The 20,675-nt window shown below is 36.9% G+C and overlaps 2 protein-coding genes across 2 annotated transcripts; both read right to left on the bottom strand.

The window, feature by feature from the left end:
* Positions 1 to 4,889: 4,889 nt before the first annotated feature.
* Positions 4,890 to 14,842, bottom strand: LOC145630103 (protein trichome birefringence-like 13). The gene is made up of 6 exons (XM_081682344.1): positions 14,361 to 14,842; positions 13,483 to 13,660; positions 12,801 to 12,941; positions 6,061 to 6,181; positions 5,300 to 5,434; positions 4,890 to 5,184 (listed from the first exon to the last, which is right to left on the bottom strand). The coding sequence occupies exons 1-6, from the start codon at positions 14,758 to 14,760 to the stop codon at positions 4,921 to 4,923; spliced, it is 1,239 nt and encodes a 412-aa protein (XP_081538470.1). The 5' UTR covers positions 14,761 to 14,842; the 3' UTR covers positions 4,890 to 4,920.
* Positions 14,843 to 16,456: 1,614 nt separating this feature from the next.
* LOC145631338 (receptor-like protein EIX2) lies at positions 16,457 to 19,456 on the bottom strand. Its single transcript, XM_081683412.1, has one exon. The coding sequence runs from the start codon at positions 19,454 to 19,456 to the stop codon at positions 16,457 to 16,459; it is 3,000 nt and encodes a 999-aa protein (XP_081539538.1).
* Between the last annotated feature and the right edge of the window lie 1,219 nt (positions 19,457 to 20,675).

The raw sequence follows: 20,675 nt of genomic DNA, 5'->3' as shown, positions 1-20,675 counted from the left end.
ATGGTTCCGCCCACCAAATTGGAGTTCCGAAGGGTATTAGGGACCATGGTAAACATTTCGGCAATTTTTATTTTCGGGCAAAAAAAATCTTAAAATTCCAAAAATAAAGGCTAATATCCACGCTTTTTGAGAAATTTTGGAGGTTTCGGGGCACGGTATCGAAAAGTCTTGACATTCTAGGGAATACATCTCTGGGTCATTTAATGTCTTTTGGAACCATATATGATCATTATTTGTTGTCATAAATGTTCGTCGTAGGCTTGAGCTAATGAAATCCGTGCAAGTTTTAAACCGGTAAATTGGCCGTTTAAAGGCAAATTGGATATTTCAACCCACCCAATTTGATTCCCGGAGGGTATTAGGGGCCATGGTAAAAATTTCGGCAATTTTTATTTCTAGGCGAAAAATAGTAAAAAAAATTCCAAAATTGAAGGCTTATATCCACGCTTTTTGAGAAGTTTTGGAGGTTTTGGAGCACGGTGTCGAAAAACCTTGAGATTTTAGGGAATTCAAATAGGGGTCATACAATGACATTTGGAACCATATAATGTCATTATATGTTGTCATAAATGTTCGTGGTAGGTTTGATTTAATGAATTCAGTTTAAGTTATAAATCGGTAAATAAGCCGTTTAAAGGCAAATTGGATGGTTCCACCCACCCAATTGGACTCCCGAAAGGTATTATGGATCATGGTAAACATTTTGGCAATTATTATTTCAAGGCGAAAAAAAGTCTAAAAATTCCAAAAATAAAGACTAATATCCACTCTTTTTAAGAAATTTAGGAGATTTCGGGGCCCGGTATTGAAAAGCCTTAAGATTCTAGAGAATACATCTCAGGGTCACATAATGTCGTTTGGAACCATATATATATGATCATTTTTTGTTGTCATAAATGTTCGGGGTAGGCTTGAGTTAATGAAATCGGTGCAAGTTATAAACCGGTAACTTGGCCGTTTAAAGGCAAATTGGATGGTTCCACCTACCCAATTGGACTACCAGAGGGTATTAAGGATCATGGTAAAAATTTCAGCAATTTTTATTTTCGGGCGAAAAAAAGGCAAAAATTTCCAAAATTGAATGCTAATATCCACGCTTTTGTGAAATTTTGGAGGTTTCGGGACCCGGTGACGAAAAGTCTTGAGATTTTGGGGAATACATCTCGTGGTCATATAATGTCATTTGGACCCATATATGATCATTATTTGTTGTCATAAATGTTCGTGGTAGGCTTGAGTTAATGAAATCGGTGCAATTTGTAAACCGGTAAATTGGTCAAGGAAAATTGGATGGTTTCACCCACCCAATTGGACTTCCGGGGGGTATTAGGGATCTTGGTTAACATTTCGAAAATTTTTATTTACGTTCGAAAAAAGTTAAAAAATTCCAAAACTGAAGGATAATATTCATGCTTTTTTAGAAATTTAGAAGGCTTCGGGTCCTGGTGTCGAAAAGAAATAAGATTTTAGAGATACATCTCGGTGTCATATAATCCCGTTTGGAACCATAAATGATCATGAACCATAAATGATCATTATATGTTGTCATAAATGTTTGTGGTAGGCTTGAGTGAATGAAATCGGTGCAAGTTGTAAACCGGTAAATTGGCCGTTTAAAGGCAAATTGGATGATTCCACCAACCCAATTGGACTCCCGGAGGGTATTAGGGACCATGTTAAACATTTCATCAATTTTTATTTCCGTTGGAATAAAGGTCAAAAAAATCCTAAATTGAAGGCTAATAACCACGCTTTTTGACAAATTTTTGAAGTTTCGGGGCCCGGTGCTGAGAAGGCTTGAGATTTTAGGGGATACATTTTTGAACCAAACGGAATTATATTACCACGAGATGTATTCCCTAGAATTTCAAGACTTTTAGACACCGGACCCCGAAAACTCCAAAATTTCTCAAAAAGCGTGGATATTAGCCTTCAATTTTTGAATTTTTTTACTCTTTTTTGATCGGAAACAAAAATTGCTGAAATGTTTAAAATGGTCCCTAATACCCCCTGGGAGTCCAATTGGGTAGGTGAAACCAACCAATTTGCCTTTAAACGACCAATTTACCGGTTTACAACTTGAACGGATTTCATTAACTCAAGCATACCACGAACATTTACGGCAACAAATAATGACCATATACGGTTTCAAACAGCATTATATGACCCCGAGATGTATCCTATTCAATTTCAAGACTTTTTGACACCGGGCCCCGAAACCTTTAAAGTTTCTCAAAAAGCGTGGATATAAGTCTTCAATGTTGGAATTTTTTGACTTTTTTCGCCCGGAAATAAAAATAGCCGAAATGTTTACCATGGTTTCTAATATCCCCCGGGAGTCCAATTGGGTTGGTGGAACCATCCAATTGCCTTTAAACGACGATTTAACCGGTTTACAACTTGCACGGAATTCATCAACTCAAGCATACTTTGAACATTTTTGACAACATATAATGGTCATATATGGTTCCAAACGGCATTATATGACCCCCAGATGTATCCCCTAAAATATCAAGACTTTTCTACATCGGCCCCCAAACCTCCAAAAATTTTCAAAAAACGTGGATTTATATGGTCATATATGGTCTTCAATTTTGGAATTTTTTGACTTTTTTTCGCCCGAAAATAAAAATTGCCGAAATGCTTACTATGGTCCCTAATACATTCTGGGAGTCCAATTGGGTGTGTGGAACCATCCAATTTGCTGTTAAACGACCAATTTATCGGTTTACAACTTGCACCGATTTCATTAATTCAAGCCTACCACGAACATTTATGACAATAAATAATGATCATATATGGTTCCAAACGGCATTATATGACCCCAAGATGTACCCTATAGAATTTCAAGACTTTTCGACACCGGGCCCAAAAAACTCCAAAATTTCTTAAAAAGCGTGAATATTAGCCTTCAATTTTGGGATTTTTTGACTTTTTTTTGCCCGAAGATAAAAATTGCCGAAATGTTTACTATGGTCCTTAATATCCTATCGGAGTCCAATTGGGTGTGTGGAACCGTCCAATTTGCTGTTAAACGACCAATTTACCGGTTTACAACTTGCAGCGATTTCATTAATTCAAGCATACCACGAACATTTATGACAATAAATAACGATCATATATAATTCCAAACGGAATTATATGATCCCGAGATGTATCCCATAGAATTTCAAAACTTTTCGACACCTGGCCTCGAAACCTCAAAAACTTCTCAAAAAGCGTGGATATTAGCCTTCAATTTTGGAATTTTTTGACTTTTTTTTGCCCGAAAATAAAAATTGCCGAAGTGTTTACCATGGTCCTTAATACCCTACTGGAGTCCAATTGGGTTTGTGGAACCATCCAATTTGATGTTAAACAGCCAATTTATCGGTTTACAACTTGCACCTATTTACCGGTTTACAACGGCCAATTTAATTAAGTTGCACCGAACCCGACTTGAAACGAAATTGACCCTAACCCGTTTTAACCCGTCAAAACACGAATTTAACCAAACTTGTTACTATCCTGACTTGAATTCAGCCCGACCCGTTCCTAACCCGACCCAAATTTAACCCAACCTGTTAAAAACCTGACCCGAAATCAACCCGACTTGTTATTGACCTGACCCAAATTCAACCGGACTTGTTATTGACCCCGACCCGAATTTTACCAGACCTGTTACTTACCCGACCCAAAAATTCAACCCGATCGGTTACTAACCCGACTCGAAATTTACACGACTTGTTATTGACCCGACCTAAATTCAACCCAAATTGTTCTTGATTTCAAATCACCTTAAATGCAATTTAGACCACCTTATTATTGTTGATCAAAGCATTTTGTCTACGTAGACCAAGTCGGTATAGGCCAGCAAAAGAAAGGAGCATCACCTTTAAATTTAAGAGTTAAATATAGTAAATATTTTTTGTATGGTCAAAGGAGATAATTATTTTCCTAAATTATAGACTATAGTTTCCTAGTATATATATATATTTTTTTGACGGGATAGTTTCCTAGTATATTGTCATATATATTATAGTCAAATTAAAGGAAATAATTAGCTTGATAAAAATGATAATAATCTATTTATAGTTAGTTGAACTCAAATATGACCTGACTTGGAAATGACCCGACGTGATTGTATACTGCAAATTATTGGCTGGAACATAACCCGACTTGAAAAATCCGAGAATGACTCAACCTGATTGTAACCCGCAAATTATTGACTTGAACCAAACCCGACTTAAACCCGAGAATGACCCGACCTGATTATAATCCGCAAATCATTGACTTGGATCGAACCCAACTCAAACTCGAGAATGACCCGACCTGATTCTAACCCGCAAATTATTGACTTGAACTGAACCCGAGAATTACCCTACCCGTTTTAACCCGTGAAAACCCGAATTAAACCCAACCTATTGTTCACCCGACTCGAATAAAACCCGACCTTTTACTAACCCGACCTAAACCCAACCCAAACCTGATAAGAAGTATGACCCTACTCAAGCATGACCCAACCCAAACCGACCAGCATAGGTTATAGCTTTAATCTGAATTGACCCGACCCGAGTTGACCCGACCCACTCTTACCCGACCTAAACCCGACCCGTTTACCCGAATTGACAGCTCTATGTGTGGCTAATAGAGAGCAATTGAACCTTGTTAATTCTCTATCAGAGAAATATTTAAGATCTTGTTGACAAAAATGTACAAGTTCAAGCAGTTTTCAGGATCATTCATCCTGCATCAAGGCTATAGCTTGAACCCAAAGTAGCTTAATGGCCAAAACAGACAGGAAATTCTAGGTTATCCCCCTCTAACCAGACTCAGTGGGATATAAAGACTCAGTGCCTCAGTGGCTAATGAGGGGCGATTGGGCCTAGAGATTAATAATGAACAATATATATCAACAAAACTACCAATAAATAGAATGAACTAGCTATGATCTTTTACAAAATTCAAGTATGCAGCAAATAAATCATTCCATGTATCTGTAAGGCCAGGTAAACACCAATGCATGCAATCATCATGCCTCTTTCCACCAGCTTTTGAGGGATGGGCATCTGCTCTATATTCACTCATATGGGTTATGTTCAAAACATAGAAACTGGATCCTTTAAGGGTCTTGTACAAGTGATGGTTGACAAGGCGTGTCTCAACATTTGTTCCATTATTTTCCATGTTGAAAAGTTCTTCAACCTGGGCAGGTCAAACATAAGTCTGGTTTTGGTAACAAATTTTCTGTTGAAGGAAAAATATACGAAGTAAAGACTTTCACATGTCAAAATCAGCAGCAACTGATAAAATGACCTACTTCTTGTGATAACAAAGGCTTTGAGCGCGGGCAAGAACCACCATGGTCCCAGTCGCCTCCCTCAAAATGTCTGGGGGATTGTGTGCGGAATATTCTTATTGCACCAGGTCGCATTTTGCTTTCTACATATGATATCTGAAATCAAGAAGAAAGATTAACATTTACAAAAACTCGTGAACTTGAGAAAGAACATAAGCATAACAAGGACAGAGATAGACAAAAAGACATGGATCTTTGGTTGCTTATCGTTGATGAGTATGCCATGCAAGAGGCCTACTACGGAAATTGTTTCAGGGTGTGAGCCAGGGCAAATGACCAATGCATCTACTTATAATCAATGTTTAACTTTTGCCTCACTCAATCTTCTAAGGATAAGAAGATGTTTGATGAAATCCAACAAAGGATCTGACAAACATGTGGTGCCTTACTTAAAGGGTGGTGGACTGATTGTTATGTATAGGTATAATAAACAGCACAATCGACAGAGGTTGCGAGCCTAACTTGCTAAATGTGATTACAAGCTGCTGAACCGACCTCATAAGATTAAAGACAAGAACATGTGATGCACAAATATAAGCATCCTTCAGCAATGTCTCAACTCTCTCCTCCATTTCTAGGAGAAAATCAAAAAAGAGCAGCCTAACATCAAGAGAAGCCATTTTGACGTTTCTATTGGTTCCATAGGCATAGAAAAGTTTCTAGTTCCCATCATACACTAAATTTAACAGGCGGACGCATAGGAAAATAAAATAACTCAGTACCATTTGTTTCAGGACCATATCCAGACCGACATCAGGAGCTACTGGAGGCAGTATAGGCATTCCTTTCTCAAAAAAGAGCATAGGTGACTTTACTGGATCAAACTTTGAGGGAGCCCACCACCTGCAATATCAGTGAGGTAAACAAAGTTACTCCACTTTTCCCTGACCTATAAACTTTTGACAACAACTTGAAAGCATAGATTTGTTTAGTAATTATCTAGATTCTAATTTTATCTTAAGACAAAAACAACTTTTTTTTTTTTTTCTTCTATAAATGCAAAATAGTTCAAACCTTCCATTCATACTAGACATAGAAGTAGAGCGCGAAATACCGATTCAAACACAATTATTAACCAAACCATCTGAACTCGAAAAGACCCAAACCCGACTTGACCCGACCTAAAACTAACCCTAGACCCGAGTTGACCCGAATACGTGAGACCTGAACCCGAACATGAATTGACCTAGAGATGACCCGACCCGACCCGAATATAACCCGTAAATTATTGACCTGAATAAAACCCGACTTGAACCGAAATTGACCCAAACCCGTTTTAACCCGTCAAAACCCGAATTTAACCCAACTTGTTACTAACCGGACCAGAATTCAACCCGACCCTAGTTTAACCCAACCTGTTACAAACCTGACCCGAAATCAATCCAACTTGTTATCAACCCGACCCAAATTAACCCCGACTTGTTATTGACCCGACCCGAATTTTACCAAACCTAAAACTAACCCGACCAAAAAATTCAACCCGATCTGTTACTAACCCGACTCGAAATCAACACGACTTGTTATTGACCCGACCTAAATTCAACCAAAATTGTTCCTGACCCGATTTCAAATCACCTTAAATACAATTTAGACCACCTTATTATTGTTGATCAAAGCATTTTGTCTAGGGAGACCAAGTCGGTCCACGCAACAAAAGAAATGAGCATCATCCTCAAATTTAAGAATTAAACATAATATATATTTGTTGTAGGGTCAAAGAAGAAAATTATCTTCCTAAATTATAGACTATAGTTCCCTGGTATATTGTCATATATATTACACTCAAAGGAAATAATTAGCTTAATAAAAATGATAATTATCTATTTATAGTTAGTTAAACCCGAATATGACCTGACATAAAAATAACCCAACCTGATTGTAACCTGTAAATTATTGACTTGAACATAACCCAACTTGAATCCGAGAAAGACCCGACTTGAAATGACCCAACCTAACTATAACCCGCAAATTATTAACTTGAACCAAAACCGACTTGAACTCGAGAATGACCCGACTTGAAAATGACTCAACCAAATTATAACCCGCAAATTATTGACTTGAATCGAACCCGACTCAAACCCGAGAATGACCCGACCGGATTCTAACCCTCAAATTATTGACTTGAACCGGAGTCAACTCGAAACCGATAATTAACCTAACGCGTTTTAACCCGTGAACAGCTGAATTAAACCCGACCTATTGTTCACCCGACCCAAATGTGACCCAACCTATTATTAACCTGACCTAAACCTGCTAAGAATTATGACCCGACATGACCCGACACAAGCATGACCCAACCCAAACTCGACCCGCATAGGTTATGGAATTAATCCTAATTGACCCGACCCGACTCGACCCACTCTTAATAATCTAAATCCGACCCGTTTACCAGAATTGACAGCTCTACCTGAAACCTCCAAAATTTCTCAAAGGCGTGGATATTAGTCTTCAATTTTGGAATTTTTTGACTTTTTTTCACCCAGTATTAAAAATTGCCGAAATGTTTACCATGGTCCCTGATACCCTCCGCCCCTCCGGGAGTCCAATTGGCTGGGTGGAACCATCCCATTTGCCTTTAAACGACCAATTTACCGATTTACAACTTGCAACGATTTCATTAACTTAAGCCTACCACGAACATTTATGACAACATATAATGATCATATATGGTTCCAAACGACATTATATGACCCCGAGATGTATCCCCTAAAATCTCAATGCTTTTCGACACCGGGCCCCGAAACAATCAAAATTTCTTAAAAAGCGTGGATATTAGCCTTCAATTTTTTAATTTTTTGATTTTTTTCGCCCAAATTTGAAAATTGCTAAAATGTATACCATGGTCCCTAATACATTTCGGGAGTCCAATTGGGTGGGTGGAACCATCCAATTTGTTTTTAAACGACCAATTTACCGGTTTACAACTTACACCGATTTCATTAACTCAAGCTTACCACGAAAATTTATGACAACATATAATGATCATATATGGTTTCAAACGTCACTATATGACCCCGATATTTATCGTCTAGAATTTCTAACACTTTTCGACACCGGACACCCAAGCCTCCAAAATTTCGCAAAATGCGTTGGATAAATGACTTCAATTTTGGAATTTTTCGAATATTTTTCACGTGGAAATAAAAATAGCCGTAATGTTTACAATGATCACTAATACCCTGTGGGAGTCCACCTAGCTAGGTGCAACCAACCAATTTGCTTTTAAACAGCCGAGTTACCGGTTTACAACTTAAACTGATTTCATTAACTAAAGCCTACAACAAACATTTATGACATAAAAAAATGATCATATATGGTTCCAAATGACATTATATGACCCCGAAATATATTCCCTAAAATTACTAAGCTTTTCGACACAGGGCCCTGAAAACACCAAAATGTCTCAAAAAGCGTGGATACTATACTTCAATTTTGGAATTTTATAAAACGTTTTTCGCCTAAGAATAAAAACTTTCGAAATGTTTACTATGGACCCTAATACCCTACGTGAGTCCAATTGAGTGGCCGGAAGCATCAAATTTGCCTTTAAACGGCTAATTTACCGATTTACAACTCGCACCGATTTCATTAACTCAAGCCTACCACAAACATTTATGACAAAATATAATGATTATATATGATTCTAAATGGCATTATATGACCCCGAGATGTATTCTCTAAAATCTCAAGGCTTTTCAACACGTGGCCCCGAACCCTCTAAAATTTCTTAAAAAGCATGGATATAAACCTTCAATTTTGGAATTTTTTGACTTATTTTCGCCTGAATATAAAAATTGCCGAAATGTTTACCATAATCCCTAATACCCTCCGAGAGTCCAATTTGATGGGTGGAACCATCCAATTTGCCTTTAAACGGCCAATTTACCGATTTACAACTTGCACCGATTTCATTAAATCAAGCCTACCATGAACATTTTTGGCAACAAACGATGATTACAAATGGTTACAAACGACATTATATGAGTTTGAGATGTATTAACTTGAATTTCAAGACTTTTAGACACCAGACCCCAAACACTCTAAAATTTCCCAAAAAGGTGGATAGCCTTCAATTTTTGAATTTTTTGCCTTTTTATCATCCGGAATAAAAATTGCAAAAATGTTTATCATGGTCCCTAATACACTCCAGGAGGCCAATTGGGTGGGTGGAAATCAAATTTGCCTTTAAACGGTCAATTTACCGGTTTACAACTTGCACCCATCAACTCACGTCTAACACGAACATTTATGACAACATTTGATGATTATATATGATTCCAAACGGCATTATATGACCCCGAGATAAATCCTTTTAATTTTCAAGGCTTTCCGACACCGGGCCTCGAAATCTCCAAAATTTCTCAAAAAACATGGATTTTAGCTAATACCCTCTGGGAGTTCAATTGGGTGGGTGTGACCATCCAATTCGCCGTTAAAAAGCCAATTTACCGGTTTAAAACTTGCACTGATTTCATTAAATCAAGCCTAACACGTACATTTATGACAGCATATAATGATCATATATGATTCCAAACGGCATTATATTAACCCAAAATGTATCTCCTTAAATTTCAAGGCTATCAGACACCGGGGTCCTGAAACCTCCAAAATTTCTCAAAAAGCGTGGATATTAGTCTTTAATTTTTGAATTTTTTTGACTTTTTTTTCGCCCGGAAATAAAAATTGCCCAAATTTTTACCAGTCCCTAATACCCTCCGAGAGTCCAATTGGGTAGGTGGAACAAACCAATTTCCCATTTAAACGACCAATTTACCGATTTACAACTTGCACCAATTTCATTAAATCAAGCCTACCACTAACATTTATGACAATATATAATGATCATATATGGTTCCAAACGACATTATATGAACTCGAGATGTATCCCCTAAAATTTCAAGGTTTTTCGACACCGAGCCTCGAAACATCCAAAATTTCTGAATAAGCGTGGATCTTAGCCTTCAATTTTGATTTTTTTTTACTTTTATTCGCCTGGAAATAAAAATTGCCGAAATGTTTACCATGGTCCCTAATACCCTCTGAGAGTCCAATTGGGTGGGTGTAACTGGTTAATACTTGCACCGATTTTATTAACTAAACCCTACCACGAACATGTATAACAACATATAATGATCATATATGGCTTCAAACGTAATTATATGACCCCTAAATGTATTACCTAAAATATCAAGACTTTGCAACACTAGGTTCCGAAACCTCCAAAATTTTTTAAAAAGCGTGGACATTAGCCTTCAATTTTGGAAATTTTTACTTATTTTCGCTGGAATAAAAATTGCCGAAATGTTTATCATGGTCCGTAATATCCTCCGGGAGTCTAATTGGGTGGGTGGAACCATCAAATTTGCTTTTAAACGACCTATTTACTGGTTAACAACTTGCACTGATTTACCGGTTTACAACGGCCAATTTAATTAACTTGCACCGAATCCGACTTGAACCGAAATTTACCCAAACCTGTGTTAATCCGTCAAAACCCAAATTTAACCCGACTTGTTACTAACCTCACCTGAATTTAATCCGACCCGTTCCTAACCCGACCTGAAATTAACCCAACCTATTACAAACCCGACTCGAAATCAACCCGACTTGTTATTGACCTGACCAAAATTAAACCCGACTTGTTATTGACCCGTTTCGAATTTTACCAGACCTATTACTTACCCGACCCAACAATGCAACCCGTTCTATAACTAACTCGACTCGAAATTAACACGACTTGTTATTCACCCGACCTAAATTCAATCCAAATTATTCCAGACCCGATTTCAAATCACCTTAAATGCAATTACGACCACCTTATTATTGTTGATCAAAACATTTTGTTTTGAGAGACCAAGTCGGTCTAGGCCAGCAAAAGAAAGGAGCATTATCTTCAAATTTAAGAGTTAAATATAATATACATTTGTTGTATGGTCAAAGGAGATAATTATCTTCCTAAATTATAAACTATAGTTCCCTAGTATATTGCCATATATATTATAGTCAAAGGAAATAATTAGCTTGATAAAAATGATAATAATTTATTTATAGTTAGTTGAACCCGAATATGACCTGACATGGAAATGACCCGATCTGATCGTAACCTGCAAATTATTGACTTTTACATAACCGGACTTGAATCCGAGAATGACCCAACTTGATTATAACCCGCAAATTACTGACTTGAACCGAACCTGACTTGAACCCAAGAATGACCCGACTTGAAAATGACCCGACCTGATTCTAACCCGCAAATTATTGACTTGAATCGAACTCGACTCGAACTCGAGAATTACCCTAACCCGTTTTAACCCATGAAAACCCGAATTAAACCCGACCTATTGTTCACCCGACCCGAATGTAACCCGACCTAAACCCGACAAGAAGTATGACCCGACGTGACCCGACTCAAGCATGGCCCAACCCAAACCCGACCCGCAAATGTTATGGAATTAATCCGAATTGACCCGACCCGAGTTAACCCGACCTACTTTTACCCGACCCAAACCCGACTTGTTTACCCGAATTGACAACTCTACATAGAAGCAACAAGAGGGAAAAGCCTCTGATGCTACAGAACACAAACAAGTACACACACCACCAACAAAAAAGCCGACCTCCATTGTAGAGAGTGTACCCCATGTTTGCTCCTTTTCAAACCACTTGACTTGCATATAGCCAAGCAAAACAAATCAAAAACTCCCCTTTAAACCAGAAAGTCTATAAAAATAAAACCTAGATGGCTAGATGCTAGTACGTTGACCTATTTCTCACTATAAAAAGCACAAAAAATTGACAAATTTCCGCAACATTGTACTTAGTAGTTAGTACATACTTATGGTCAGATTATATGGCCATGGTGCATCATAATGTTCCTTCATGGAGATAAGTTTAGTATGTCATAACTTAAAATGTGGAACGAAGGTTCTAAATTGTGAAAATTGAAAAATTCCACTGACAAAGGATGCAGATAATATGCATTTATTGTGTATCAGCTCGCCATGGTGATTGGTGGCAGAGTGCAGGTTATATAAGATGGAGGGAGTAGTAGTATAGGAAGTATTTAACCAGGTACGAGGTTAGAAGCATTTTATCCGTGTCTTGTAACCCTGATAGTTATGTTTAATTTCATACTGCAATAGTTCTACTAGCTTGATATGATGTAGCTTCAAAAACTCAGTTCATATAAGGCTTCTTTGTCTCTTATATTGGCTTGTGAAAATGCAACAGTATAGGTCATGGGTTGTAAATAGAGTTTTTTTGGGAAGGAGAAATGCAAAGGATATGCGCTTTCATTGTATGCAGTTCATAAAAGGAGGTAAAAAAAAAGCAGACAAATGATCTGCTTCAATGCTTCATCCAAAACATAAAATTTAAGTAAAATAAGCATGGGCAAAAAAACAATGTAAGTCATTACAGTAATTTAAATGAAGCTGGATCTAGTATAGATTGTAGACATTACCAGTGTCCAGTATTAATGATGACAACATCATGGAAGCTAGGAGCTTCAGCCCATTTGCTATCGGGGACATCAATATCAACTCGGTACCCATCATTGTATCCAAGAGATTCTAGAGCTCCACCTTTGGTATTAGGTGACCACCTATTCAAGGAAAGGAAACATAAGGTCCTCTATAAGTGGAAAGTTAAAAATGATATCTAATAGCTCCATTTTAAACATAGCTTATCAAGATGGTAATTTTAGACTAGTTCTTTTCAACTTGTAAATATTTGAGGAACATATGCTGATAATCTTCTGCATTCAAGAGCACATTTTTATTTTTAATCTCATTCACTGAGCATAAGAAACTGTTGAATCCATATTACACCATAAAAAAGTAATAAGTAGAAGGAAATTTGAGTACAAAGTTTGTTCTATTACATATAATCAAGTGACTTTGTTTTCTTCTAAACAGTTGCTATCCACACCTGTTGGTACATATAAAGCACAGAGAAGGTTGCACAAAAGAGACTGAAACATCTTGGTAAATTCATATAGTATAATTGATCAACCAAATGTATCATCTTGGTAAACATTTGATTAGGTTCAGTGGAACTTTAAACAATTTTACTCTAAAAACAAGCAGTGGCAGAAGCAAATAATTCAATAGCACTTGTACAATAACACAGAAGACATGGCTTACCTACCGTAACGTGCTAATAGATTAGTACGGTGATAAGCAATAGTAAGATTGTACTGAAGAAAAGTAAACCCTCGATCTGCTTTAGCTGGGTGCCACTTCTTCACATCACTTGATACTTGCCTCAGCATGCAAAACAGAGACACAAACATATTTCTATTCAATGAATCACCTATAAATCCTGCACGCACCAAAACTTCATAAAGTCAGTAACTTCAGAGTCTATGCTTAAAAGTTAAAACATATCTAGCTTCAACTCCTTCAAGGACTCGAAATTTAATACTCCCTTTCGGGGTGATTACGGATGTCTTTTACATGCATTTTACTGATGCTTTCTCTCTGATAACTTCATTTCGATTATCTTAACTTTATACTAATACTTCAACTTTGTTGGTATGAACAACAAAAACTTAACAATTTTCCAAAATTGGAAAGTTCTGAACCTAAAACTCAAAATATGAAAATCTATCTAGTACGGCCACCATAACTTAAATGCCACTAAAACTTCCCATTAGCTATGAATCAGCCCCAATCCAACTATTTATCATCTATAAAGAACTGAAATTTTCAGAAAAAAAAAAAAAATTAAAAAATCAAATTCAAACCTAAATAGCCCAACAAAAACCAGGTACCTTAAATAAGTAAAAAATCCCATATTCTTATCTACCTTCTTCAATAGCCCATTTGGTAGGCGATAATAAATAACAATACGATCATGAATTGATATAAAAATATTTTACTGATAAATCGTGCCAATGAAATTCACAACAAAGGCAATCAAAATTAAACCAAAAAATTCCAATCCAACAAAACCCATCAAAATTACTGAGAAATAAACAATACCCAGAAAAATCAATTACAATTAAAATGAAAGAAAGTACCTATACTAGTATCCCTAAACCGTTCAAGAAATCTTCGAGCATCAAAAGGGGGAAGATCACAATTTCTGGGCTTCCATCTCCACTTAGAAATATCAAAAGCATTGGATTTATTATTCAATATGCAATTCCAACCCTTGAAAATCTCCTTGCAAGTGTGATCATATCGAACAGATCTAACAGTAGGATCGTAAAACCAATTCCCATCAGTGAAATCGCAGGGTTCTGATGATGGGTGAAATTGGGGGGTTTGAGAAGAAGGAGATGAAAAGGGGAAGAGAGAGAAAGCGAGGAGGAGAGAGGCGAAGCAGAGGAGAGATAAGAAGAGGAAAGAGGTTAGAGAAAGAGAGAATGGGGTTGTGGGTTTCTTGGAGGTTGCGTTGTAATGGTGGTTTTGCGCCATTGATTAATGGTGGAAGTGAGGAGAGAGAAAGAGAGATGAAGGAGATTTGAGTTCCTCCTCCACCTTCAACAACGGCAGCATCACCCGCCGAACAAGAGTGACTGTAAATTGCAACCAAGCCTCTAACACCGACATATTTTAATTTATTTTTTTCTAATTTTAAAATTTATACTCTTAGACACTCTCTTCGGCTTATTTTCATTTTTATATATATATATTTTTTTTTGAGAACTTTCAGTTATGTTCATCGTTTCTGATTTCTTTCTCTCATAAAATATTCACTTCACTTTAGATCTAATCATTTCACTTCAATTTCAATCAGTTCAGTTTAGATCCAATCATTTCAGTTCAGCTTCAATCAATTCAGTAAATCAGAATAAAGCCTTCTTTATTTTAAGAAAAAATTTATAGTCTAATATCATTCCATAGAAACGAGAAAATACAAGTTTAACATTATTACCTACATTTCCCACACCAAAAAAAAAAAAAAAAAAAAAAAAATACCTACATACTTCTACAAGTATTTTATAAAAAGTACTTTTAGTACTAAACTTTCTTTTTTTTTGAAGACAATACTAAACTTTCTTAATTACCCTTTAAAATTGGTACATGTATACTTCACATTGCTCAAATACGGTTTTTTTTTTTTCCTTATTGTCTCCCTTAAATAATTACAAGTACTTATTATGATTACTCTCAATGACTGCATGCATGTTTTTTTATAATTCATTTATACTCCGTGTTAAAATTTGTAAACTATGGAAAACGAGCCCTTATTAATGAGATGGAGGGAATATTACGTTTTGGTGGGGTAAATTAAAGAGCGAGAAATGGTGGAACTTAAAATAATTTTTGCGCAAACAATGATAAAAAAAAAAAAAAAAAAAAAAAAAAAAAAAAAAAAAAAAAACGACCCACAATGGCAATGCCCTAAAGAATCAACTTTAGTTAGCAGTCCAGTATTGTGCAGCGAAGAAATATGAAGCTACAAAGACCCCAGAGTGTTGACCCTGGTTGCAAGCTTGCTACGCCTTACGCAAGTCGAATTTGACTCTTTGGTAGGGTGGAATGTAGAACAGTCGATGCTAATCCAAATTTAAGTAGTACAATAATCCAATATTACAAACTTTGGAAAGTCTGAATCTTCCACACAAAAGCACCTGTCATTTAATTCCACTTTCAGCAGAAAATTCAAGCTTCTACTCCGTATAGTATACTAGGAGAGTAGGAGCACTCACTTTTACGAGCGAATCATAACTCTGGTAAAATTCAACACCACCAGATTCAAGAAATCAAACAGCTTTATCACGTCGACAAATTGGAAGACTTCAAAGAAACAGTTAGTTCACTACTAATCACACAAAGGAAGGCTTCAAAGAATCAGCAAGTTCACTAATACTCACACGACGCATACAGAGTTATTCACAGCTAAGACTTGGATAAGATTAGATCAACAGGTTGCACTTAGGCATCAGACTATCAGAGCATGCACTCTACAAGAAACACTATCTAAAAGTGCTTGCTCAAAGAAAAACGTTAGCAAAAAAGAGCTTAGACAAAAAAAAAAAAAAAAATCACCAGTTTTATTGATCTGTCTTCTGATTTGAGCATGTTACAAGCTAGACATTTATAAGAGTTCATTCTTTAAAAACTACTTTTGTATTCAGCAAACTGAACAGATGGAGAACCATAGAAATCAAGCTTGGAAACATCTTCGAATAGAAGCAAGTTTCAGAGAAGTGATCACATAGAGCCTGTCATACAAATGAATCCATAAACGAAAATACGCATATCTCCAAGATCTCTTGAATATCAAGAAACCACAGACCATCCAAAAACCAGAGATAAACCCAAGAGCAATGCTAATATACAACCCCAAAAATATATCTTCATCGTTGTTTTTGGGCTCGTGATTATTGTTCTCATCTGCTTTGGCTCCCTTTTCAATGCACTTCTTCGGAAGTGGGTCCCCGCAAAGTCTAGGATTTCCTGCAAACGCTGAAGCATCAAAGGTTTGAATTTGAGTTCCTGTCGGAATCCTCCCGGACAAGTTGTTATTTGCCAAGCTCAAAGTTCCCAAGAAGTTCAAATTTGAAAGAGTTGAAGGAATCTGGCTAGAAAGACGGTTATTAGACAAGTCCAAGGACTCTAGAGACTTCATCTGACCAATCTTTACAGTGATAGGTCCAATGAGATTGTTTCCTGAAAGGTTCAATGAAATCAATCCTGTAAGACAAGAAATTTCAGCAGGAATGATCCCTCCTAACATGTTACTTGAAAGATCGACGCTCTTTACAAGTTCCAGGTGGTTTTTGTACTCATAAATGAATCCTTTCAATACAAGGGAGATGTAGTCTTTGTATGGGCCGATGGAAGAGAAAGTACCATTCGTGTCCTGAATATCTACAGGGGGTCTCAGTTCCTGTGTCATTGCAGCAAAGCTGCACAGACAATTTGGAATCACTCCAGAGATATTGTTTGTAGACAGATCAAGAATTTGAATAGAAGATAAACGGCAAAGTTCTGGAGGTATTTTTCCAGAGAAGGAATTGTTCCGAAGACTAAGAACTGTCAAATTTGGTAGCATATGCCCCATCCACTTTGGTATGTCTCCAGAAAATAGGTTGTCACCAAGATCTAAATAAAATAGTTGGGTTAAGTTGCGAAAAAACGAAGGTATCTTCCCAGAGAACTTGTTATTTCTCAAATGCAAACTGTTTAACCTGACTAAGGAACCAAATGAACTAGGAAGCTCACCAGACAAGTTATTATTTGACAAATCTAAGACAGATAGATCAAAACCAAACAAAGACCAACAATCAGGTAACTTACCAGAAAAGAGGTTATGTGAAAGGTCAAGGCCTAATAACCATGCACTTTTGCAGATAAAAGATATTGACCCAGAGAAACTATTTCTAGAGAGATTAAGATAATCATAAACTTGAAAGAACGGTGTTAAAGAACCCTCAAGGAGGTTAGAGCTCAAATCAATGGAAGAGATCGAGGAAGCCATGATATTTTTAGTTGATGGAATGATTAGCTCACCACGAAGTCTGTTATGAGATAGGTTGATGAATGTAGCTCTTGAAGAAAGATTCCAAAACCAAAAAGGAATGGTATCCGATATCCCAGCATGTGACATATCCAAGATTCGATAATTTGTTTGAGTTCGAAGCCATTCTGGGAAGCGAGATCCTAACCTACAAGAAGCAAGTCCTATAGTGTCCAATCTAAATGGAGGCACCCAACTAGAGCAAACATTAAAAGACAATGAGTTAAAGGACATATCCAAGTGGTGCAACCTAGAGAGGTTCAAGAGGTGACTCACACTAATCTCACCTTTCAATGAGTTTGAGGAAATATCCAGCTGCTCAAGCCTTGAAAGTTGCCCTAGACCTGCATGTATTGTGCCATTTAATTGGTTATTTTGAAGTTGCAACACTCTCAGTGACCTAGATTTGGAAAGATCAGGCACAGATCCTGTAAGTTGATTTTCTTGAAGATATAATGTGACAAGATTTGAACGTCTTTCAAAAGTAGAGGGAAATGAACCATTTAGTGTGTTTGAGGCCAGGTTCAACTCTGTTAAGGAATGAAACTTCGTGAAATCTGGCAATGAACCAGTAAGGTTGTTACTCTGCAAGGAGAGAAACATCAATGACTTGTTTGAACAAGATATAGATTGAAAGATGCTCGAAAGATCTCCCTTGAGAATATTCCCAGATAGATCCAATTTTTGAAGCCTGCAAAGACCCTTAATAGAACTAGGAAGGTCACCTTCGAGATCATTATTAGAGAGATCGAGATGTGAGAGAGAAGTCATTTCCCTAAATCTAATTGGAATTTTACTACCAATCGATAGGGTATCAGATAGGGAGATTCGAACTAGAGAGGTATGGTTGAAAATCCAAGTCCATATCGAGGAAGGTTTGAGAAAATTATAAGACAGATCAAGGAAAACAAGCGACTTGGAGGAATTAATAATAGAATGAGGGTGAAGAATAGCATTAGGAAGACTGCATTCACTCAACTCCAAGTGCTCCAGGGAAGGGAGGCTATTGACAACATGAAGCCAATTTGTAGCTTCACTGAGATCAACATTCAGTAAAATGAGGCGCCTTAGTGAAGTAAGATGAGACAGCATGTTAAGGCTTCTAGCAAACATATTGCTATACTCCGATATTTCCAGATATTGCAACTTTGTAAGATTGCCAACCTGATGAGGAATATCTATATCTCTACTTAAATGAATACTTGTGAAAATAAGATGTCTCAATTTAGGAAATGAGCCAATAAAGCTTAGGTTGGCATGAAATTCATAAGTACCTGCTAGGTTGGTGATCTCTAGGTAGATCAAGTCTTCAAGAGCAATCAAGGAAGGATCCAAATGGATAGTGTAACTTTGAAGAGGCCAAAGACCATCATCACAGTACGTTAAGAACTCACTCAACAAAAGTTGGTTAACATGACCAGTGAGGTTGCTGCAATAGACACCAGGCCAATTGCAGCAGTCATGATAATACTGACTGTAGTGTTTAGCACAGGTGGGGAGAATGCTGCGAATGGCCTCTCCTTCCTTCTCTATGCACTTATGGGTGTTAATTTCAAAGCTAAAGGAGGGGGTTTTTATGAAGCAAATCCCAACTAGAAAAACCAAGAGAAACTGTATTTCTCGTATTAAATGTAATCCTGACATATTTTTTTTTCCAGAGGAATTTTGGGTTTGAAACTTGTTGAGCCCAAGAATAATGTGTTTGTAGAATATATACTGAGAAATCATTGACTAATCACAATGATGAATGATGATACATAAGATGCATAGGAATGTGAGTGGGGCAGATCAAATAGAAGACCACAAGGATGGAGAGAGGTTTGGCGAATGATGGGGATAAAAATTGTACTGAGTGATGGGTCGGGTATGGAGTTTACACTAGACTTGCCCCATCCCCATAAAAAAGAAATTATATAAGTCTAAGTCAAGCATTACTCGTATAATTAAGGGAATTATGGTCATATTGTATGAATAGAAATGGACAAATGGTATATATGTCCAATTAGCCGATATGGGGTGGATATGAATATCCAAGTGGTGGAGCGGGGATAATATTTTTAGGTGGGGAAGGGTGTGGAGAGACCCTCCTCCGCCTCCAACCCACCCAATTGACATCCTTACATGCAATAGCTTAAAGATAACAGTAGTGTCCAAATTCAAATCATGTTCATAAGGTTGCCTAAAAGTCGTAAATTATGAAGTTTTCCTGCTATTTCACATAATAATGCAAGTAACCGAGTTTTGGACTTTGCTTCATCCTCCCCTACTTTAAAGATGAAGAATATCAGTCGAGCTTCAAAGCAGTCACTACTTACAGACGTTACAGTTGGTACTTAATCTTCCACACCCCTTGAAAATGAAAGAAACGACAAGGAATAAAGTCATTCCCACGCTGTATGAAAATTAGATTTTTGATTGCTATAGACTAATTCAAACCTAGGTCCATTAGACCTATGTTACCTAGAAAAGGATAAGTATATAGGTGTCCAAAGAATTAAGTATATGGGTGTCCAAAGGATTAAGTATATGGGTGTCTAAGTATCAAACTCAGCCATTTGATTGAAAAAAGTAAAGTTTTTAGTTAAAAATAAAGTATCTAATTGACATAGCAAAAACAAAACACAACACGCCACGACACAATTTTTGAGGTAAATGAAGGTGCTGAAGTGACATAGCTTTAGACTAATTCAAGTCTTGGCCAGTCAGATTTTCAATGCCTTTAGACTAATTCAAATCTTGGTCATAATAGGGCGGAACTGCATACCTATTATATATTGTTAATCATGGGCTAATTAAGTCTATCCACACCGGAAGTGGAGATTGCACTAATGCATTTTCATGAGATTTTCCCCCTACCCCATTA

The sequence above is a fragment of the Chenopodium album genome, chromosome 5 (genome assembly GCF_948465745.1).
Source record: "Chenopodium album chromosome 5, dcCheAlbu1.1, whole genome shotgun sequence".
In the NCBI taxonomy this organism is placed as follows: Eukaryota; Viridiplantae; Streptophyta; class Magnoliopsida; order Caryophyllales; family Amaranthaceae; genus Chenopodium; species Chenopodium album.
This window is presented reverse-complemented; position numbering and strand designations above follow the sequence as displayed.

Coding starts and splice junctions, on each gene's coding strand:
- LOC145631338 (XM_081683412.1), bottom strand. CDS start 19,456: ATGTCAGGATTACATTTAATACGAGAAATACAGTTTCTCTTGGTTTTT.
- LOC145630103 (XM_081682344.1), bottom strand. CDS start 14,760: ATGGCGCAAAACCACCATTACAACGCAACCTCCAAGAAACCCACAACC. Junction 12,942..13,482: donor CTATTAGCACGTTACGGTAG/GTAAGCCATGTC, acceptor TTCCTTGAATAG/GTGGTCACCTAATACCAAAG. Junction 5,435..6,060: donor ATATGGTCCTGAAACAAATG/GTACTGAGTTAT, acceptor TCTTGATTTCAG/ATATCATATGTAGAAAGCAA.